General features: G+C 43.9%; 1 protein-coding gene across 5 annotated transcripts in view; it reads right to left on the reverse strand.

Annotated features, from left to right (window-relative positions):
- Positions 1-22,912, reverse strand: part of LOC125459567 (potassium voltage-gated channel subfamily KQT member 1) — a 676,985-nt gene that overhangs the window by 321,469 nt on the left and 332,604 nt on the right. Inside the window, exon 15 of one of the 5 annotated variants that reach the window (XM_059651895.1) lies at positions 11,988-12,297. The exons of the other annotated variants lie outside the window; for them this stretch is intronic. Within the exon in view, the coding sequence (XP_059507878.1) occupies positions 12,276-12,297 (22 nt within the window). The 3' untranslated portion in view covers positions 11,988-12,275. Of the gene's footprint in view, positions 1-11,987; positions 12,298-22,912 lie in introns of those variants that run through there. 5 annotated transcript variants of the gene reach the window in all.

Below are 22,912 nucleotides of genomic sequence, written 5' to 3' on the forward strand. Positions count from 1 at the left end.
GGCGTTCTTGATCACTGTGGGGGGAAAGTTGCGGTCCTTGAAGAACTTGGACATCTGGGATGTGCGGGAGTGGAATGTCTTGTCGTGGGAGCAGATGTGGCGGAGGCAGAGGAATTGGGAATAGGGGATGGAATTTTTGCAGGAGGGTGGGTGGGAGGAGGTGTATTCTAGGTAGCTGTGGGAGTCAGTGGGCTTGAAATGGACATCACTTACAAGCTGGTTGCCTGAGATGGAGACTGAGAGGTCCGGGAAGGTGAGGGATGTGCTGGAGATGGCCCAGGTGAACTGAAGGTTGGGGTGGAAGGTGTTGGTGAAGTGGATGAACTGTTCGAGCTCCTCTGGGGAGCATGAGGCGGCGCCGATACAGTCATCAATGTAACGGAGGAAGAGGTGGGGTTTGGGGCCTGTGTAGGCGCGGAAGAGGGACTATTCCACGTAACCTACAAAGAGACAGGCATAGCTGGGGCCCATGCGGGTGCCCATGGCCACCCCCTTAGCCTGTAGGAAATGGGAGGAGTCAAAAGAGAAGTTGTTGAGGGTGAGGACGAGTTCGGCTAGGCGGATGAGGGTGTCGGTGGAGGGGGACTGGTCGGGCCTGCGGGACAGGAAGAAGCAGAGGGCCTTGAGGCCATCTGCATGCGGAATGCAGGTGTATAGGGACTGGACGTCCATGGTGAAAATGAGGTGTTGGGGGCCAGGGAATTGGAAGTCCTGGAGGAGGTGGAGGGTGTGGGTGGTGTCACGGACGTAGGAGGGGAGTTCCTGGACCAAAGGGGAGAAAATGGAGTCCAGGTGGGTGGAGATGAGTTCGGTGGTGCAGGAGCAGGCTGAGACGATTGGTCGACCAGGGCAGGCAGGTTTGTGGATTTTGGGAAGGAGATAGAAACGGGCCGTGCGGGGTTGGGGAACAATGAGGTTGGAGGCTGTGGGTCGGAGGTCCCCTGAGGTGATGAGGTCATGAATGGTGTTGGAGATGATGGTTTGGTGCTCGGGTGTGGGGTCATGATCGAGGGGGCGGTCGGAGGAACCGTCACCCTATCCCCCTCTCTGATGAAGGGTCTAGGCCCGAAATGTCAGCTTTTGTGCTCCTGAGATGCTGTTTGGCCTGCTGTGTTCATCCAGCCTCACATTTTGTTGTCTTGGATTCTCCAGCATCTTCAGTTCCCATTATCTCTTTTGTAAATTGGTGTTTCTTCTTACTCCAGAAACAATAAACAATTTACAAAAGCTGATAGACAAAGTGTTTAAAAACTTTTGAATGTTGTATCCTACTGGGCACATCAACCCTGCATTACACACAACCAAAATGTTAATAACTGTCGTCACCAGTTCCAGGACAGAAGCCAGGAATATTTTGCTTGAAGCAATTCAATAATCACTTCTGCTAATCAGCAAACATAATAGTTGTAGGCCACAGTATGAAATGATTTACATGCCCAACAATCTGACGTTGCAAGCAGCAGCCAAATCACCCACGTTCTGCTTTAGTGCACACAATACTAAATTAGGATTTACGTTTTGAACAAAGTTTTATGCATTTAATCTAAAATATGTTATTATGAGGAACACAGGAGGCAATTCAAGCTTGGATTAATTTACAATGGTGCCAAGCATATTGACTAACAAAGGGTCACTTGTGTAGTTTAAAGCAGTGCATACAATCCCTTTTCAGCAGGCTCATTATCTTTACAAATTGCCTTAAGTACTTAACAGCCCCTACTTGTGCAGCTATTACATACAGTAAGATCACTTTTTAGAAGAAAATCTTTCTGAGATACAATTTAATTCTTACTATCTCTCCAACCCCCTACTCAAACCCTCATAAACAACCTTTGGCATCTAGCTTTACTTATTCATTTGGACTGTCATGTGCACCAGCCCTCTGTTAGTTTAGTTAAAGTGACCATATTGGACATAGAAGTCTAGAATGATATTAGACTTTGAAGGGCATCAGAGCCACACCAAATTCTGCTCTCACCTATCTGCTCACTTTTCAGTAGTTTTAACTAATCCGAGTCAGAAAAAATCTTGGTGAATACACTGGCCAACCCTAGCTGAGGGGCCACTGTCAATTGCCATATTTTGGTAGCTGCTTTGGCCCAGTTCTTTAAACACAGAACAGGGAGCAAATGCTGCAGCCGAAGTTCCCAATCGGTTCTGCATGTGTGGAAACATGCAGCAGCCTTGAAGGGGACTGCAAAGGTCTAGTTCCGTGTTAAATATCACCAAAGTACAGCCATGAAAAAAGATTTAAAGGGACCAAGTATTGAAAACAAAACTGAAAATGCACATTAAGAATACTTTACAGGGTTGGCACCTGGTCTATTGTTAAAACACAAATAAACATGATTATGATGCTGGTTGTAAAATATCTTTCAGTGTTTGGATAAAATGGGGAGGTGTTCAGCATAAATGGAAGTTGCACACAACTCACAAAAGACTGGGTAATGGGGGTGGGGAGCGGGGTGTAGTGGTGAAATGTGTGCATAATGTGAGTGACAGCTCAATCCGAACAGCTGCTTGGGATTCTCCCGGCTGCCGTCGCCACATGCAGCCTGAGCACACTCAATCCTTGCATAACCATCTCCTCACGCGGATACAAATCGCACAGGGAAAGCTACACACAACTCTCCAGCCTTCCCCGTACTTGGCGCCCTTTGCAAGATGCTCCTCAGATGCAGTGCGCAGGTTATATAATCTACGCACAAAGGAAACTGATTTCTGTTGCATCCCAGCCTACCCAGCACATCAGAAAGAGAGTACTTGGCAGTGAAACATGACTGATTGCTAAAACATATATGTGTAACCTTGCAGGATTTGAACACATCCCTACAACCTTGTTGAACCTTTTGCTCAGCCCAGTTTTCTCATTTTAAGAAGTTCCACCGCCCAGGTCTGGGAAATTCGACAGCCTGGAAAGAGAAATGATCTTTACTTTCGGCTGGACTGCTGGCTGACATATTACAGAGAAAGGAGAAACAGATCCATAACGATGGCAGGGGATAGTGCGGGGGTGTGAGGAGAGGACCGGTGTTGAGGAAGGGAGGGGATTGATTGCTTTCTGTTGGTTTCAGAGTGGGTTCAGAGGTCACCGGTCAAATGAAAAAAAAACGCACATAAAGGTAGTGGGTGGAGAAAGAAATGCTGTAGATTTGGCGACAAGCTTTTTCACACACACAAAGTAATTAGGAAGTCTATGTGTCACTAGCCAACAATCAATGGTGGGGGGAGGAAACGCAAAGGCAACGGCCTCAGTTAACAGTATTCTTATCCACAGCACAATCAGTATCAACTGCAGGCGAAATCGTTGAGAAATAATGGGCACCTGTAAAAACACTGTGTTGGGAAACCTGACGACAGGAAGGCGGACTGAGTCAGCAGACTAAAGGCCAAATCCTTTGAGTCCAACTGTCTTATACAACAGGTGTCGGCAGCATTATTTTTATTCAATCTCTTATTCTCATTACGTGATCGTCCATTGCTCCCTCGGCCAATGGCTACCATCATCATTTTACTGTTTAAAATTATCCAGGATTTATGCCAACTGCCATCTTAATTCAGGCCATATGGTTTGTAATAACAAAATTCCTCAATGTCTTTACTACAAAACTAAAATGGAGGCTTAAAACAGCTGTTGGCTATAAAGCATACTGGGGCATCGTCCTTCCCCTGGGGGAGTGTCTTTGCTCCAATCATTTTCAGCTGCTTCAATGACCTTCCCTCCATTATAAGGTCAAAAATGGGAATGTTCACTGATGATGGCACAATGTTCAGTATCATTTGCAACTCCTCAGATACTAAAGCAGCTCATTTTCCTTTGCAACAAGACCAGGACAACAGCTCAAGCTGATCAATGGCAAGGAACATTTGTTCCACACAAGTGCCAGGCAATTGTTTTCTCTAAACCTTGGCCCATATCCCTCTAAACCGTTCTTATTCATATACCCATCCAGATTCCTTTCAAATATTTGCTATGAAAGTGGATCAATGTTCCTTCAGTGTCACTGGGTCAAAGCCCTAGAACTCCTTCCATAACAGTATTGATCATGTCTCTATATCCCAAGGACAGTAAGGGCTCAGGAAGACAGTTCACCATCATCTTCTCAAGGACAATTAAGGATTGGCAATAAATGCTGGTCTAGAAAGCAAAGCCCATCAATAAATGAAACAAATCCTGGTATGAAAGGTATTGCTATAAGAACAAGTCACTTTTGTTTCAATAGCACCTGCTTGCCTTGAGTTTATAATGGTCTAACATTCCAACACAGTACTGAGGGTGTGCCGCATTTTCAGGACCGCTGTCTTTCAAATATGGCATTAAATAATGGTTTTCACTGTCTTCTCAGCTGGATATAAAACAGCCATGTTCTTATTCAAACGAAAGCAGGTAAGTTCTCCCAGTGTCATGGACAAAATAAACCTTTCAACCGATTTATAGTGTCTTGAACACAATAAAGCCACCCAAACTGTTTCATAAGCCCAAGAGGTCAAAAACTGACAGTGATCCATAGGAGACTTTCAAGAGGTGAATAAACACTCAGGCTAAGCAAATGCTTTAAGGAAGTTATAAAGGAGCAAAGGTGGAGAGGTAGAGAAGCAAAGAAATTCTTCTTTACAAATGGACAGGTGTATCTATTCATTTGCACAGTTGACATGTTAACTTGTACAGTATGATATGAGTATTGGGTGCCACAACAATGCCGTTTTTGTAGAAATTTTGCAATCCACTTGATGGATTGCAAAGGAGTTCGTATGGATTTGAGAAAAAATGTAACTCATTATTGAAACCTTGCTCCGAATGAAAATCAGGGAAATCCTTATCAATGTGGTCCTCCTTGCCAAATAACAAAACCCAAAATGTCCAGAAAAAATAAGCCCCCGCTTGGATATCATTCATATCAATTACTTCACAGAAGCCACCGTGAGCCCTGTACCCCCAAAACCTCATGCTGTACCCTTAACTCTTTTATTGCAAATAATACGTTTCCACTTAACAGTTCCCAATTGAACCAGTGTAAACACCTCAAACACGTTCCAAGATTGAATTCAACAAAAGCATTCTACCAAACCTTCAAGCTCCCTTTACACATTACATTTCTTTTGCTCTTGATATGAAGGATGAGGTAATATTTTTTGAGTAATTGTGTGGAAAGAAATGAATTTATTTCATGTTCCCTAAAGATAACAGATTGTTAAGAAAAATTTCTGAAATGCCCCTTTGTACATTGTGACATTTTCATAACAAACCAGTTTTCTAGAAGTCACATGATTTCATTGAATTGCTTGGAATCACTTCTAAGAAAACAGAGAGTCTGTGACAGATGGGAATAGTTTTGCTTGGAGATCATTTGGTTTTTCAGTTAGAAAAATGTCCTGCTGAGGAAAAGTTTGCCCAACTCACTTCTGCTTTTCTGAAGCATCCTTGTTATGAAACCAGTATGAAACCAGATTGTACTCATGAAGATGAGATAAAAGTAGAAAGAACTGAGGATCTGAGGAAGGGTCACTGGACCTGAAATGTTAACTCTGATTTCTCTTCACAGTTGCTGCCAGACCTGCTGAGTTTTTCCAGCAATTTTTGTCCTCATGAAGAACGTTTGGAAACGACATAATACTGTATTTTCTGAGCAAGTAGTATCTGCCAAGACCCCAGAGACAACTGCACAGATCTAGTGATCTATGTGTGACAGAATACTGGGTTGACTGTCATCTGAACATTTCACACCTTGCCCTTTTTCTCATTCAACAACTAACCATTAATGGCAAAATGTGTTTTTTTCTCATCAAAGTGAATCACTGCAGAAATATTTTTTTTCCTTTTCTTGGTGTTTGTGTGTCTTGACTGCTCCTAAAAGGAATAAATATTTACATTTTCAAGTTAAAAACTACATATGATACTGAGTTTTACATCTGCATCAAATGAAGTTTTCTTTTAATAAATATAAAATTATTGATTTATTATAAAAGCACCTCAGCTGATTTTTTTTATTCAGAGTGGAACAGAAAGAAAGAGTTTGATTTCTCACATTGGGAAATTGATAGAGCAATTAAACAGATATTGTGATCAGCAGATTAGTGATACTAGAGTATAAAAGTGCACTTCTCCCATCTTGGTCATACTGCATTTCAACTAAATCAAAGGCTACGACAACTTGTTTTTGCCTTCTGAATTCCTAATGGAACAATATACTCTGTCTCCTGTATGCGTTTTACCTGTGCTCAAAAAAAAACCTTGACTGTATGCTTCCTACTGTAAAATTTTTGTTTTGCATCTCCATAGTTCCCACGTGTAGTTGAATTCTGTGAGCTTTCTTTATCTGCCTGATTGTTCCTTTGATCTTCTGAACTTGTAAAATAACGACTGGCACAGGACCATGAACAAAAGCAACCAACCAATACAAAAACATGAACAATGTGCAGGCCTGTCTCATGGAAGGTCATGGGATCCAATGTCATGTGATCCAAGTCATTTGTGATAAAGTCACACAATTAAGACACCAGAAAAATATTAAATGAGAGTTAGAAACCCAGTTATTTTCCAAGACTAAACATAACAGGAACATCAAGATAGATGATGAACCATTATATGCAGCACAGACCACAGGCCGGCTTTTCATTGTGGAATTCTGATGTGGGAGTTAGGCTATTTGATGCTGCAATCCTGTGTCCTGCCTACCTACAGGCTCTTTATGGTGGGCTACTGGGAATGGGCTAAGGTCAGGGCTGTCACCGCTGGAAGCAGACCTGAGCTGAAGGTTGATCCCGGAGGTAAATCATGGACAATACCATCCACTTTCTGAACAGCAAGTTAATTATTCACATACTTGTGATGATGTTCATTAACAGCTCCACCAATGGCCCAGCACGACTTACTCTTAACGGCATGTATACATAGGATGATCTGAGAGTACTCATGGTGCCCAGAAAATGGATGCTGTATGGACATGCCCACTCACTACTTTACATCAGCTGCTCTCCAAGATGAAGATTACTGTCATCATCCTCTAAGTGCAGGAAATTACAGGGACTGATTGGTCCAACGTGGTCAAGGAAAACTACTCCTTGGTTTAACTACAATATTCTCTGTAGTTAAGAGGATGTGGTTAGGAACTAGTAACAGATTACATTGATATTATAGAGATTGTTACGAAGATTCTCAGGAGGTCTAAATGCTAGATCTCACTCTGTCAAACTCCTAAGCTGTTCTGTCCACAGTCTACATGACATCATCACAGTCGACACTGTTTATGACACTCCCATTGACCCTTTTAGATCCTATCAGGCATATACGCAATAAAAACCAAAAAAAGTGCGGATGCTGTAAACCAGGAACAGAAACAACGTTGCTGGAAAAACTCAGCAGGTCCGACAGCATCTGTGAAGGAAAAAAACGGTGTTAACGTTTCGGGACCAATGACCCTTCCTCAGAACCAATACGCAATAAAGCTCACTGACCAAATCTGAATTTGGGGCTCCAGATCAAATTCCCTACCTTTCCAAGGTGGCTGCTGACCTAGAGAGTTTACAACGGGTCCAGAGCAATGGGACATTATCTTAAAATTGGATGTGACCATTCAAAGACGGCATCAGAAAGCACTTCTGCAGACCAGTGGAAATCTGGAACTCCCTCCCTTAAAATCTCTTATAGTTCTGTCAGTTGACTGAGATAGGGAAGTATTTTTCAGTCAAATCGTATTCTGGGCTCTGAAAGCAAGAGCTGGAGTTAAGATACCGATCAATTGTTTAATTGAATGGCAGAGCTGACCAAAGGGGAGAAAAGTTTTCTCTTGTTTTGATGCTCCAGGCATCAAGGATGTGGGACAGGGTTGCGAGACCAGCTCTCCTTTCCCTGCTCGTTATTTCTCAATGATTTTATTTTCCTTCTCCTCACTTCCAGTAACAATGCCAATGCCAAATGCCACTCGAAACTACAAAAATTAAACACTCAACTCATGCATTCATAAGAGTTCCAGTGCTGAGCGACTGAAAAATAAGAAGGACTTGAGAAACTGGGCAACTTTTGCCTTGAATAAAGGCAATAAGGAAGGACAAAGTCGAAATTGCAGGGTCAATGCTAACTTCTTGTGTCTTCTGATTTTCATCACGCCACTACTGGTGGCTGTTCCTTCTGTCACCCATACCCGAAGCTCTGATATCCCCTCCCTAAATCTCTCCTATCTTCTATCTCTTGCTTTTCCTTCGAGATGCTCCTTAAAATCCTTTTCCAACCAAGCTTTTGGCCACTTGATGTAACATCTCCATTTGTGGTACAATGCTCAATTTTGTTTGATATCACTATTGTGAAATGCTTTGGATGCTTTACTGTGTTAAAGGCAGTGAACAAATGCTCGTTGCTCATTTTACAATCCACCAGACTGCTCTTGCCTGGTATTATCCGGTTAAGTATCATGAGTAATCCTACGCACTCAAGCATAGGATGACCTCGGTCATTTTCCTTCCATCGGCATGTGTACACATTTTACAAGCCAACTTTATGAAGGCGCAGATTCTTGGCACCAAATCAGGGTCCAGCACCTCACACAGGAATGCATTGATACAAGTAACCCAACTTGCTCGTTTAATGGATTTGTCACCTAAACTGCCAAAGGCCTTTGTTAAAAAAAATGAATGATCAAAGTCCAATGATGGATTCCAAATTGTTCACATCAAAGACAGCCTCTAACAAGCTGTAAATGTCTTATACTGTAGCTAATTTAAAGGCATATCAGTTCCCTCAAAGTATTGGGCAGATTTTTAAAAGCTTCAAATCAGAGTTGGATGCTAATGTGTACTAGAATCACTGCATTCTGGTGAGTCACTCAGATGACCTCACCAAGTTACTTGCCTGCAATACCATAACATAAAACTGTTCTCTTCAGTCTCTTTGTAATGAGACAAGTTTTTGATACACCGAGAAAGTCATTTACTGGAACAGTTGTGCTGTACTGTTTCCTACTTCTCCCACACACTGAACAAAATTAATGCTGAAAACACTCAGACTAGTAGGTGACCTTCAAATATTTTATGGAGGGCTAAATGTAATGTTGAAAAGACTATTTAATCAACCCTATTCATTCTAATTTAGGTATAGGGTCTTTACTCCTATTCCAGGATAATTTCTCCTCTGATTTTCTGTCTGCTAGTTCAGGGAGTTTGTATAAGGCTCAGGCACCCTCTAATGTCTCACTTCAGTGGTACCCTTTGCGCTTAATGTAGCTGGGAAATGTCAATCAACTATTGGTCGTAACTAGTGGTAGCGATGATGACGCAGATTGGATGGGCCGAAGGACTCTTTCTGTTCTGTATCAATCTATAAATCTTTGAATTTGACTGTAATGGGCTCAGCGGAATCTGATCCTATTGTCACCATAGACTCAGATATAGGGCTCTTGGATCTCTGACTCTCAGCCAGGTTCTCCTTGCTGGTGCTTTCCACCAGACTGTGCACCAGGGGATAGAAAAATGGCTGTAGTCCTACTCAGAGTGAGTGGGATACGTGACCTGACTTGTATGGGAGGGGCTGCAATGACCACTGATCATGGGATTTTTAAATGGATAGAGCATTCCTCACAGTCCCATGTGCCATACAGTCTATTCCTGGAGAATCCTGCAGCGTTGACCCTCTCTGTATGTTGCATCTCACTGACCTAGCCACTGACATGCAACTCGCTGACTTTCACACCTTTGTGCACAGAGGGAGTTGAACGAAGAGAACCAAAAGTGTCAGTACGACCCAAAACCATGTTTCCACATTGCTGTCTCTGCTTCTAGATGGTAGAGTAGGCTCTATCCATTGAACCCTGTCTGTAGCCATGAAAAGATGCTGAATGGTGTAACAGTGTGTTTCTGGCTTGTACATCGTTAAAACACAATCTTTATATGTCGTGCCACCAAAGTGACCTGAATAGGTTCGTCTTCTTCCTCCCACTATGTCACAGTTTGGTCCCTCGTGGAGGGGGCGTGTGTGTGTGTGTGTGTGTGTGTGTGTGTGTGTGTGTGTGTGTGTGTGTGTGTGTGTGTGTGTGTGTGTGTGTGTGTGTGTGTGTGTGTGTGTGTGTGTGTGCGCGAGAGAGAGATCACTGCCTTGTCTCCAAGTGAGAAACCTGGGTGGGGGTAAAGGTTCGCCATGACTATGGTTTCAGTCCTGAGGAACAATAGCCGGGACAATGAAGCGGAGGCTTGTGTGCACATCCTCAGTCAATGAAGACTCTGGGTCTGGTTCTCCCTGACAGCTGCCAATCTACACATGGAAGCAGCAAGATGGTCACGGCACTGCTTCAATTCCTGGGCAATGACGGCCACTGCGTTCTATGTACCTGTCTGCCACTGCTACTGTGCCCTCCATTCCACCCTCTCCTGACCTAAGCTCAGCGGATGCGTGGTCTCTGGCAGTCCTCCGAGCGCCAGGGGTCCAGGCTGTTTCTTCCTTGACCGGTATCAGAATGGTTGCAAAGAGATGCTTGTCCTCAGAAGTCAAGGAGAATGTCTTCTGCAGAAGCCGAGTATTTCTCCAGAGATATCATAGCAGGCTTTCCATACCTGTAAGACCTAACAGAGTGACAGCACTGCAATCACTCATTCAAAGTGACATGCAATGAGTGAGGCTGATGGCTGGGTTAATGGGACCAACCACATGACCTTATTCTACCCTGTTGTGGGCTGCCTCAACGTGGAATAGGAGGACGGCGTTGTTGAGTGAGATGGCAGCGAGTGCCACGACTACCAGTACATGTGCATGTGGGGGAAGGTGTTCAGAGGGACGGAGGAGGTGGCATAAGGGAGCATGCAGGGGTAGTGGTGTGGGAGGTTGCGGGGAGAACAGAATGACTGAGGGAAGGCGTTGCACACGATCATGGGAGCATGAACCTCGGTGGGAGGAGGGCGCACTTGCAACGATACAGTGAATGAGAGTGAGCAAAGAATGGAGTGCTTAGCCTGGCAGAATGAAGAAAGTCACTGACCTTCTTATGGCACTATTGGCACTTCCACCACAACCTGGAGATGGGCCGACCTGGTTGGCACCTTGGTCCAAGTTGGCAAGGTCTAGCAATGTGGCCTTGTCCCCTGGCCCTCCGGGAAGAGGGCTTCTCTCCTTGGCACTACTCTGTGCACTGGAGCTCCAAGCCCCCTTTGGTGGATCATTGTGCCATCTTTTCTTCCTTTGTCATAATCTGACTCTGCCTTGCGAGCTTTGGAATGTCATTGCTTGTCTGGGAGCGCCACAGCCTTTCAAAGACAAAAGGGGTGCCAGTCTAGATATCCACTGAGTGGTGAGTTGTTCCAGCAAAGGCATATGGCACAATGGGCAGGAAATTAGACACCGCAGAAGCAATAGGGATGGAGATAGTGCATCAGTGGAGCAGGTATGGTAAGATTTGTGACAAATAACCTTCCAAATAACTCAACAAACCTGAGACTTAGCTGCAAAAAGACTAAGATTCATCCCTCTTTCTCCTTTCTCGCTGATGTATTTATCTAACTTCCCCATGCTTTTCACTTTCACTGCTCTAGGTAATACTCTTGAATAGGAGATATGGAGATTAAGGAGGAGACTCCACATCTTGTGCTATATTACTAATACTTATCTGCAGAAAACCATTGGTCCCAAAGACCACAGTAAAACAAAAACACAGTAACTTGCTAGTTAGGGCTGTCAAAATGCCCAAAGAATTTGCTTTCAAGCCGTGTATGATTGTTTATAACCAATGGATATCAGTTCTTTGAAAGTTAAAGAAGAAAATTTAGTAGATTCTTAGCCATCTAACTATACTGCGTGCCACAGAAATTTACACCTCCCCGACACAAATTAATACTTGATCTCTCACTTGCTTTCCATCTTTTATTTATTAATTTTGCTTCTATCCAAACCTTAAATAAAACTTCCCTGTAGGTATCCTCCATCCCCTTTTAGTTGTGTTTACATTCGCGAGTAACAAGCCCAGGGTATTCAACATACCTTTTATTTTTTATTTACATACATGGGTGCATTAACAAAACTCTATTTTCAACACAGTCTTAATATTCAGGCAGTTCACCAGACCATGGAATGTCTGCTATCTTTAGAAATCCCATTTGCTGTTGTTACCCAGTCTATAATTTAAATCAATCTCGAGGCTTAAAAGGTGAAATATGAGACGCACATTTTCAGCTTGGCGAACAAAGGGCAAAGAGTTTAGCATAAAGAGGTTGGGTGGTCTCAGCTTGGATCAGCCACCGCACACTTCTGCTTTATTCGGCTGTAGCCCTGGGTGTCCATTCCAGCTGACTTCAATAACTCATCTTTTTTTGTGTTGTTTTCTTCAAGAAGCAGAAGAAATAGTAATTAAAGATCACGCAAGGTTTAAGCACACACAACCTTATAATCGCAGAATGAGTAGAATCTCATTCTCAACAACAAAAGCAAGATTTCATACCCACTCCTGATCCACTGCACACCCAGTACGGATCTGTCCTTTAGCCGTTGCTGATCCATCACACCATCAACAAAAGCACTGCACACATGGCCGTATTCCATTGAGCATTCATATATGAACAGTGTTTCCAACTTTACATGTACAATCTCACAGTTAATATGGATCATGCTCTCTCCCCTCATCTCTCCAGTTAACAATTATAGCTTGCTTGAATGAATCAACCTAACAGCTCAAAGCTGAGCTTCCAGTTGCAAATGGTAATGCAAAATCAAGGAGAGATTCCAATTGCCACCATAAACAACTTTACCAACTAAGAAAGTACAGCTTGTTGTGAAACCTAACGTTACATAACATGTAAGAAGCAACTGTGTTATCTTTAGTTTGGCCGCTTTATGAAAGATTTTGTAACTGTTTCGCTGAAGCCAAACTTGATTTAACATTCGAAAAGTGAGGTACATTAGCATGGATTATAAATTACAAGGTTTCCTGGATCTATTGGATCTCCCGTTGTAAAGATGGGCAAAAATTGTAAATGACGTTGTCTGTGCTGGGTCAACCCGAGTGAAAAATATTAACATGGCTTAAAATGGAGTTATTGATTCATTCAGCACCAGAGGGAGGTTTAATATCCATTGTGCCTGCAGTACATTCATTTTCTTTTGTGTCATGAGCTTCATGAATGAAGTGCAAAATGCGAGCTGTAAGATTTGAGAAGGGTCCTGGCTGAACCTTCAACCAGTGTTCAGTGAGTTAGCTTCGTGGAGGCATGAAGAATAGCTCCCATGGCACATATGGGCCAATACCCAAATAAAAGCTACAAAAGTTCAGTGGAACAGGGGAGAAGTAGAGGACAAAAGTCAATACTTTCCTCAACAAAGACCAAAAGAACTGCAGATGCTGTAAATTGGGAACAAAAACAAAGTTGCTGGAAAAGCTCAGCAGGTCTGGCAGTATCTGCAAAGAAAAAATCTTTTTCTTTACAGATGCTGCCAAACCTGCTGAGCTTTTCCAGCAACTTTGTTTTTGCTCCTTCAATATGTTCCTCCCCCATTTAAGTGAGTCTAAGTTTTAAGTCGTACATTTTAGCTGGTGTATCTAAGAAGCCTACATCTAACTGAACTTCCTGGTAAGAATACCATGTGAAATTGGTGATCATGGTGAGACAGGGGCAGATGCAGGACTGGAAGGCCCAGGTCAGAGGAAATTCCTACTATTACTGGATCTTCCAACTAATCAGCCACAATACTCCTGTCTGCTAAACTGCATTGGTTTCTGCAGTCCCTCAGATATGAAAAGGTGATGGCAACATCTCCTACTGATTTTTCTGGTGGCCTCCCTCTTCTTTTTGAAATATCAAGCAGAAACCCAGGATAACAATGCCATCTTGGTTTGTGGTAATACACACAATACCTGTGTGTTTCCTGCCATTTTCCTCGCCGTCCTGAGGGTGAAGTTTTATATTGAGCAGCTGTTTGTCTTCTCTCCACATCACTCATCAGAACCTGGCTGACTCCTTCACCCTATCAACTAGATGCTTCTCTTCCCCGCTCCCACCATGTGCATCTCCTGCAGCTTTATCCTCTCTGTTTCTTTTATTTTTGTGTGCTACCTATTGCTGAAGTTCATCAGTTCAATCCCAGCCTTTGCACAGCCCGCTCATTTATCCATGTCGAGGACTCCTGTCTCACTGCCACCCCTCCTTATCTTCTCTTTCCCAGAGTGCACGTAATGGACCATTCAAAATGTCTGGATTTTTCTTTTCCCCACACAATGCAGAGAAATGGGACTATTTCAATTGCTCTTTTGTGAAAGTGAAGATGCCTTAGTCCCAGAGGCCGGTCTCTCTCTCTCATGACGGAGAGAGAAAGAGGGATGGCCTATGGGGAATTTCAGTGAAGGTCACCTCATGTCAGGCAAGGGGTGAAGTTTAGGAGCTGATGATGTCAGCTGACACAGGACTTGACTGTGAGCTGTTGGCATCACATTGCATCATAACCCAGTCAGTTAAGGTAACCGAGATAATGGGAACTGCAGATGCTGGAGAATCCGAGATAACAAAGTGTGGAGCTGGATGAACACAGCAGGCCAAGCAGCATCTGTAGTTCCCATTATCTCTGATACAATTTTAACCTCACTGCAAAGCCTCTTCCAGGGATGCCTAACCTGAAGAAGTTACCCTCCTCCCTCCAGACAAACCTCAGGGAATCTCTCTCCCACTGCAACTCTCTTGTATCCATCTTCGATCTGCTTCCCCCTCTCTCGCTATTTATTTCAGAACCCTTACTCCCTCCCCCTTTTCTGATGAAGGATCTAGGCCTGAAACATCAGCTTTTGTGCTCCTAAGATGCTGCTTGGCCTGCTGTGTTCATCCAGCTCCACATTTTGTTATCTCAGCTAAGGTAACTAATCCCTGGAGCCTTTTACAGAGACATCACAGGTGTCATGAAGTGAATGATCTCCTCTGCTGTGTGACACAATGATTCTACCAGCAATCTTGGTTTTTATGCTCTCTCTTGTCCTACAGCACACAAGAGCATTTGTTTCTCAACAATTGCACACCTCCGCTACCCACCTCCCCTGTCTCCACCACCCCCCCTCCTTACCTCCACAGAAAACCTGTCCTGTAACCATGTGGCTTCTCTGTGGAGTGTGCTGAGAGCTCTAAGGGCTGTGCAGGGATGCAACTGCAATCAGTTTTTTTTAAAATAATGAAATGAGGCGTGAAATGGCTCTATTGTGTGGCCCAGTGTCGCTGCCATTTTCATCTGAAAGCAGGCCTTTCAAACCTGGGTGGTAATGGGCAGTCTGGGAGGGAGAGGCAAGACAAAAGGTCGGCGATTCTGTTTGCATAAAATTCCACTACTTTTGCCCTTTCCATAAAGGGGGATCGAACAACGTTAATTTTAAGAGCTTGTACCTCTTCTCGAGAAAACAAAGGGAATCCAAACATATTTCACAGACTGCCTTCCCCATTCTCCTCTTTAGTCAAATCAAATACTTTGAGAGCTTCAAACGTTAAAAGGCAAATCCAGCACCACCCGCTGGTATTTGAGATAGGCACGTTGCGAAGCTCAACCTGACTTGCCGGAACTGCTCTGCAGCCTCATGTCACACTGGGTTAGACAGCTACTAAGCGAACAGCCTTTCACATAACCTGGAGCAGCTGTTTTGGCACATATTGGCTAAGCCGTGCCGGGATCTGTCCTGTTTCTATATCAAAGTACCATTCTGCGTTGGCATGGGTTTGCTGTGCCAGGCGGCACCCATCCAAACAGCGATCCCCAGAGGTTTTGACGGGCCCTCTCGTGGCATCAGGGCTGCAGCTGGTAAATGGTGAACAGCGGAGTTACGCGAGCCATTCACCATTTGAATATTTACTCCCTCCACCACCAACACTCCAGAGTGTACCGCTTCCACTGCAGCACCGTCCAACCCTCGATCTCACTCACCTCAGAGGAGCCAAGCAGTAGGTGTGTGGGAATGCCACCGATTGCAGGTTTTCCTTCAATCTAGCCTGGCGTTTCCTTTTATTAATTCATGGGAATGTGGGCACTGCTGGTTATATTTATTGCCCATTCCTAACCACCCAGAGCACAGTTAAGAGTCAACCACATTGCTGTGGCTCTGGAGTCACATGTAGGCCAGACCAGGTAAGGATGGCAGATTTCCTTCGCTGAAAGACATTTTGTGTAACCGATGGGTTTTTGCAACAATTGACAGTAGTTACATGGTTGCCATGAAATCTGTTTATTAAATTCCTGATTTTTCTTTTAAATTGAATTTAAGTTTCATCAATTGCTTTGTAGGATTCTTTTTCTTTATTCATTCACAGGATGAGGACATTGCTGTGGGTCTGGAGTCACATGTAGGCCAGACCAGGTAAGGATGGCAGTTTCCTTCCCAAAAGGACATTAGTGAAGCAAGTGGGTTTTTTTCCCCAACAATCGACAATGGATTCATGATCATCACTAGACTCTTAATTCCAGATATTTATTAAATTCAAATTCCACCAGCTGTCGTGGTGATATTCAAACCATTATCTTCAGAACATTCTGCTGGGACTCTGGATGACTGGTCCAGTGACATTACCACTTCTCCACCAATTCCCCAGACTTGAAATTATATCACCGCTCCTTCGCTGTCACTCAGTTAAATTCCAGGATCTCCCTGAGTAACAGCACTGTGCCAGTACTGACAAATACAGACTGCAGTAGCTCATCACCACCTTCTCAAGGTAATTATGGATGGGCATTAAATGTGGGCCTTTCCAATGATTTTCATATTCCACAAACAAAGAATGTATCAATATATGTGCTAACAACTGTGTCAACATGGAACTGATTCAGCATTCCTCATGTCACACATTTAAAGAATCAGAGCTGAAGAATGGTGGTGAGGTGAGAACTGGGGTTATCTTCTGAGGTTGGCGCAGAGAAGACCATATGTGGAGGCAAGTTCAATCAAGGCATTCAAGCTGTGACACGGTGGCTCAGTGGTTAGCACTGCTGCCTCACAGCGCCAGGGACCTGGGTTCAATTATGCCCTCGGGTGACTGCCTGCGTGGAGTTTGCACATGCTCCCTGTGTCTTCGTGGGTTTCCTCCAGCTGCTCCGGTTTCCTCCCACAGTCCAAAGACATGCAAGTTAGATGGATTGGCCATGGGAAATTTCCCACAGTGTCCAGGGATGTGCAGGTTAGGTGTGTTAGCCATGGGAGATGCAGGGTTACAGGGATAGTAGGGGGGGGATGGGACTGGAGTGGGATGCTGTTTAGAGACTCGGTGTGGACTTGTTGAACCAAATGGCCTGTTTCCACCTGTAGGGATTCTAAAAGAAAAAAGCCTTGGATGGTTATTTGGATAAGAAAATTAATATGCAAGGGTATTTGGAAAAAGCAGGAGATTGGCACTAGTTTATGAGGCTCACTTAGTGAGCCAGTGCAGGCATGATAGTTTGAATGGCTTTCTTCTGTACCATGTTCTGTGATAGTCTTGGTGTCCAAGTTCCCCCAAAATTTTGAACCAAGCTTTGGTCAATAGAAATCCATTTGGAAGAAATGCCTTTCTGTTAGAAAGTTACCAGGGTCAGTCTGGAGAGCTGGGGAGATTCAATTAGAACAGCTCTACAGAATCTGACTAGCATAACAACATTCATGATAGACGATAAACGAGTAAATTTTTTAAAACCTGCTGCCTCAACTCTTTAAAAATGTGGAAAAGAAGCATGATACAAACCAGTGATAATGGGAACTGCAGATGCTGGAGAATCCAAGATAATAAAATGTGAGGCTGGATGAACACAGCAGGCCCAGCAGCATCTCAGGAGCACAAAAGCTGACGTTTCGGGCCTAGACCCTTCATCAGAGAGGGGGATGGGGTGAGGGTTCTGGAATAAATAGGGAGAGAGGGGGAGGCGGACCGAAGATGGGAGAAAAGAAGATAGGTGGAGAGGAGAGTATAGGTGGGGAGGTAGGGAGGGGATAGGTCAGTCCAGGGAAGACGGACAGGTCAAGGAGGTGGGATGAGGTTAGTAGGTAGGAGATGGAGGTGCAGCTTGGGGTGGGAGGAAGGGATGGGTGAGAGGAAGAACAGGTTAGGGAGGGAGAGACAGGTTGGACTGGTTTTGGGATGCAGTGGGTGGAGGGGAAGAGCTGGAGCTGGTTGTGTGGTGCAGTGGGGGGAGGGGACGAACTGGGCCTCATCCGACCTCCTTGACCGGTCCGTCTTCCCTGGACTGGCCTATCCCCTCCCTATCTCCCCACCTATACTCTCCTCTCCACCCATCTTCTTTTCTCTCCATCTTCGGTCCGCCTCCCCCTCTCTCCCCATTTATTCCAGAACCCTCACCCCATCCCCCTCTCTGATGAAGGGTCTAGGCCCAAAACGTCAGCTTTTGTGCTCCTGAGATGCTGCTGGGCCTGCTGTGTTCATCCAGCCTCACATTTTATTATCCATGATACAAACCACCCAGGTTTGTGCTGGCATAAATAGCAAACATGTGGAGCTGCTGCAAATCATCTTTTGATAATAGTTTGTTTTAGCATCAATATGGTGGAACAAAAAAGTTAAACCACAGAAGGACAAGGGCTTGTTTTCCATACTTAATGGTAAGGAATGTTTGAGAAAATGAGTCCCAGGTTTTCCGCATGCTGGCAGCTAATTGGTGCAAAAACATAACCTGTGACTGGGCATCCTTGCCAATTTCAGCTCTGCTCAATTTCAGCACTTGCACTATGACTTTGAAAGGAAGTCATCGCATCAGATCGTTGGGATATGAGGGGGTATTGGCACCTCCACTGTTACGGTAGTCTGCGGTCTGGCATCAAAGAACATTCATCAGGCAAAATGCACTAATAAACACTCCAAGCATTCAGCCTGGAAAGTATGGCATCAATTAGTAGGTCTAAGTGGTCACAATTCGACCAGCTTCCAGTTAGAATAACGTGTTTGAGCACCCAGAAAAACTATTAGTATCTTCCCCACTTTCAAAACAGTAGCTTGAGTCTTGGTTAAAAAGAATAAACAACATCCATGTGTAATTTATGCACAGCTATCGAACATGGCGTCCAGAACTGTGCCCACTGCACATGTTCTTATGATAACAAACATCTTATTTTTTTTTCTGCTCCTTTCAAAAGCACCCTCAGTTTTTCCATGTAGACTTCCAGCAGGTCATGCCTGACTGAAAATCATTAAAGTAACAGTACACGATTACTGGGTCAATCCATTTCTATTTAGCCAGCTGTATAAATACGCAGACCTCACTACACACGTCAAATAGAAAACATGCAGGGCAACCACCTTAAACCGTCTTCATTTCAACTTCCCCTGAGATGGGGTATTAGGCAGCAAATAGGGTTTGAGCTGTCATACTGCGATGTCATTTGCTTTAACATGCACATGGCTTTCCAATAGATGGCTGAAGAGTCCATGGAGTTTTGTCCTTTTGCGAAACAAAAAAATCCACAGTCATCAACTTTGATATATTTCTTTTTCTGAAGTGTGAGAGTGCACATCTAGTCCCTTCAGGCAAAGCTTGATGTGTTTCCCATTGGGAATTCTCTGTTGTCTTTGCTGCTTTGGGGAGAAGGTGGTGCGATACAGGAGGACCAGATCGGTGAAGGTATCCTGCAGATTGATGGCACCCATATGCTAATGTGGTGACTACTGGAGTAAACAGAGAGAAATGCTCATACCTGCATATAACTGAGAAATAGTGCTTATGGAGGCTTTGCTTTTCAAAGTAGTGTGTCACATGCTGAAAACAAATTCATAGCCTCTGTCTCTGTATGTGTTGCTCTGCCAGCTGCTGGTAATGTCATCACCGCACTAAGCATTTAATCCATGGGGTTGCTCCATCAAGGGCTGCCACTGAGGACCACTTGAAACATAAACTGAGAAAATGCATCAAGCCAGCTAAGAATTAACAAATGACTCCAGCATGACAGAAAACTGAAAACTCACCCCAAGTTCTCGCATTGCAACCATGACATTGGCACTGCTGCCTCACAGCATCAGGGATCCATGTACGAATCCACCCATGGACCACTGTCCGTGTTGAGTCTGCATATTCCCTGCATGTCTGTGTGCGTTTCCTCTGGGTGCTCCGGTTCCCTCCCACCATCCAAAGATGTGCAGGTTAGGGTGGAATGGCCACGCTAAATTGCCCGTAGTGTTCAGGGATGTGGAGGCTAGATCGCTTTGCCATGACAAATGTAGGAATACAGGGAGAGGGTAGGGGTGTGGGCCAGAATGGGATGCTCTTCAGAGGGTTAATGCTGAATAGATGGCCAAATGGCCTGCTCCCACACCGGTAGGCCACTTAGGACAGAGTTGAGGAGAAACTTCTTCACCCAGAGAGTGGTGGATTATATGGAATGCACTGCCCCAGAAGGCAGTGGAGGCCAAGTCTCTGGATAGTTTCGAGAAAGAGATAGATAGAGCTCTTAAAGATAGTGGAATCAAGGGTTATGGGGATAAGGCAGGAACAGGATACTGATTGGGATGATCAGCCATAATCATAATGAATGGTGGTGCTGGCTCGAAAGGCCGAATGGCCGACTCCTGCACCTATTGTCTAGTGTCTATTGTAGGGATTCTATAATTCAACTGGCTCAATATGCAGCTTACTCATGATCATCAGCCCACAATTATATAAGGTAAATCGTTTTTCTTTGGAAGCTTCATTCATATTTAAAACTCCCTTCCTTCCCGCTTTGCTTGAACTCAGATTAGCAGGTTGCTGAATGGCACTGCGGAGGTGAACTCCACCCTCTGGAGTGTGATTGGATGACTTACTGTGTTTCTCCAAGACTAGGTTTATGAGAGTAGCAATGGGAACTAAATGGAACCACTGAACACAGTATCATTGATCCTTACAATAGACACCTTCACAACAGTTACATCAGGTAGCTGCAGTGCCAACATCCTCCCTTAAACTGGAATTTCAATGCCTGACTGTGGTGGAGGAAAATCACTCTGCAGTCTGACCTGAAAAGGTTCTTGACAATTTAAGTGCATTTCCAAGACCTTTAATTTCACTGCTCCTTGTGGTGCCTCCTGTAATGCTCACTCCAAACAGTTATAGCTCTGCCTCCTTCTAACATTCTCAGCTTGTAACTCCACCCATTCGCAAAATATTTTCCCTTTTCCCAAGAGGAATTTTTACCCTACTCACAGAACCTCTGATGCTTTCCAGCTGAATGTAGATTCAGGATCACTCCTACAGATCACCCATTGTGACCTGAAACCAACATGGAGTGACACGTGTTCCAGTTCCTAGCTCTCATTCACTGTTCCTTGCCTCAAACCTGATCCCAAATGCTTTTTATCCTCAACTATAGATCCTGCCTTGTAGTTGCTTGCCACAAGGCAATGATGGATTCTTAATATTCAGCTCTTTCAGCTGCTGACTCTTCTAAAATCTATGTCTGAAGAGTTCATCAATGCTCACTGGAATCTTCATTGTGGCTCACTATTTTGTATGAAGGCTCCTCAACACAGTCACCTTGGTGAAAGACAAAATGGGTAGATCTGCTGCCAGAGACTAGATTCACATTTAAAAAGCATCACTGGGCTAATGTTGTACACGAAAATCACTTGGTCATCCAATGTGAAGAGGCTCTCATCTTAAACAGAATGTAGTTTATTGCACTCAGTTATAAGTTAGATTATGTGAAATACATTTTTACTTAGACTATGAGGGGCACCCACCTGGTAGGTCTACTGTGAGATCCAGAGCTGTTCTCCCAACTAATAGTATAGGACATCATATTGAGCAATGTTTAACACGCTCATTGATATTAAGCCTTTCAGAACCTAATAAAATAAACAACAGTGCAAACCTTTTTTAAAAAAATCAATTTGTTTCGCCAAGGTCTAGTTGAATCGTCATTGAAAATGCTGTAAATGTATGGAAGGTATGAATTTCGGTGCTTCATCAGTAAGGGTCTCAAGGTCAAATCAAGGTCGAAAGTGGGCTTTAACTGTGTATCGTGATTCCCAGTGTGGTTGCAAGATGAGGTTATGACTTCACAAGCTCAAAGGGTCAGCGGCGGAAAGTAGATTCTTAAAAATCCCTGAAGGTTAAACACTTTGCCTTCCCCAACCCCTGGCCTCAAAGTAGCTTCCTCCTTTCAAAACATTTCTCTCCAAAACTCCTTGATCCGAAAGGTGCCCCTCTCTCAAACCTCTCCCCCCATCTTTTTCACTGAGGAGCAGTGTTTCAAGCTTCAAACTAAGGTCACAATGGGAGAGTGTTTGGCAAGCATTTGTCTAAAAGCACATATTCCATGCCACATAACCTGCTGTTCAATGACATATTCTTGTTGATTGGATTGAAGCTTCAGGCCTGAGGGGGAAGGTGGGAGCGACATAAAGAGGAAATAAGGTATAACACAATGTTTACCATTTGTATCAATCTGTTGGAGGAGTCTTCTTTCATCTCTCACACTGTATGACTAGTACTATCTGGTCTTCCCCCTTTTCTACCATAAATATGCCACCATTAACAAACTTTCCCTGTGCACATTAACTGACAAAACTATAATAACTGTCCATTACTTCCAAGTTTTATTGGCCACAAAAATATTGGCACTTCCAACAACTTGAATGTTACCATACCACAAGCAATACTGTGCAGAGGTATTTAATTTTTTTAAAATCCTAACACCATTGGTGCCAATTTGTGACATGAATTCTGATCTAACTGAATGTTTTTCCTACATGTTTTCTGAATTATACTTGCATATGTTCTGTGAGTCAGCATGATCCACAGCTAACTCCTGGAATGGACTTGTTGTCCCATTTCTCCTAATGCCTTTTTATCACACGTGAAGGAACTGTCAGGAGGATTCACATGCAGCTATTCTGAGATGGTGCCATCATCATGTGAGCTCCTCTGACAATGCTACTTGGTTTGGCTTGGGTTCAGTCTCACCATGTTGGATAGTGGAAGTTGAATTCAATAAACATGTGGGATTAAGAGTCTAATGATAACCAT

Source organism: Stegostoma tigrinum, chromosome 17 (genome assembly GCF_030684315.1).
Source record: "Stegostoma tigrinum isolate sSteTig4 chromosome 17, sSteTig4.hap1, whole genome shotgun sequence".
Taxonomy (NCBI): Eukaryota; Metazoa; Chordata; class Chondrichthyes; order Orectolobiformes; family Stegostomatidae; genus Stegostoma; species Stegostoma tigrinum.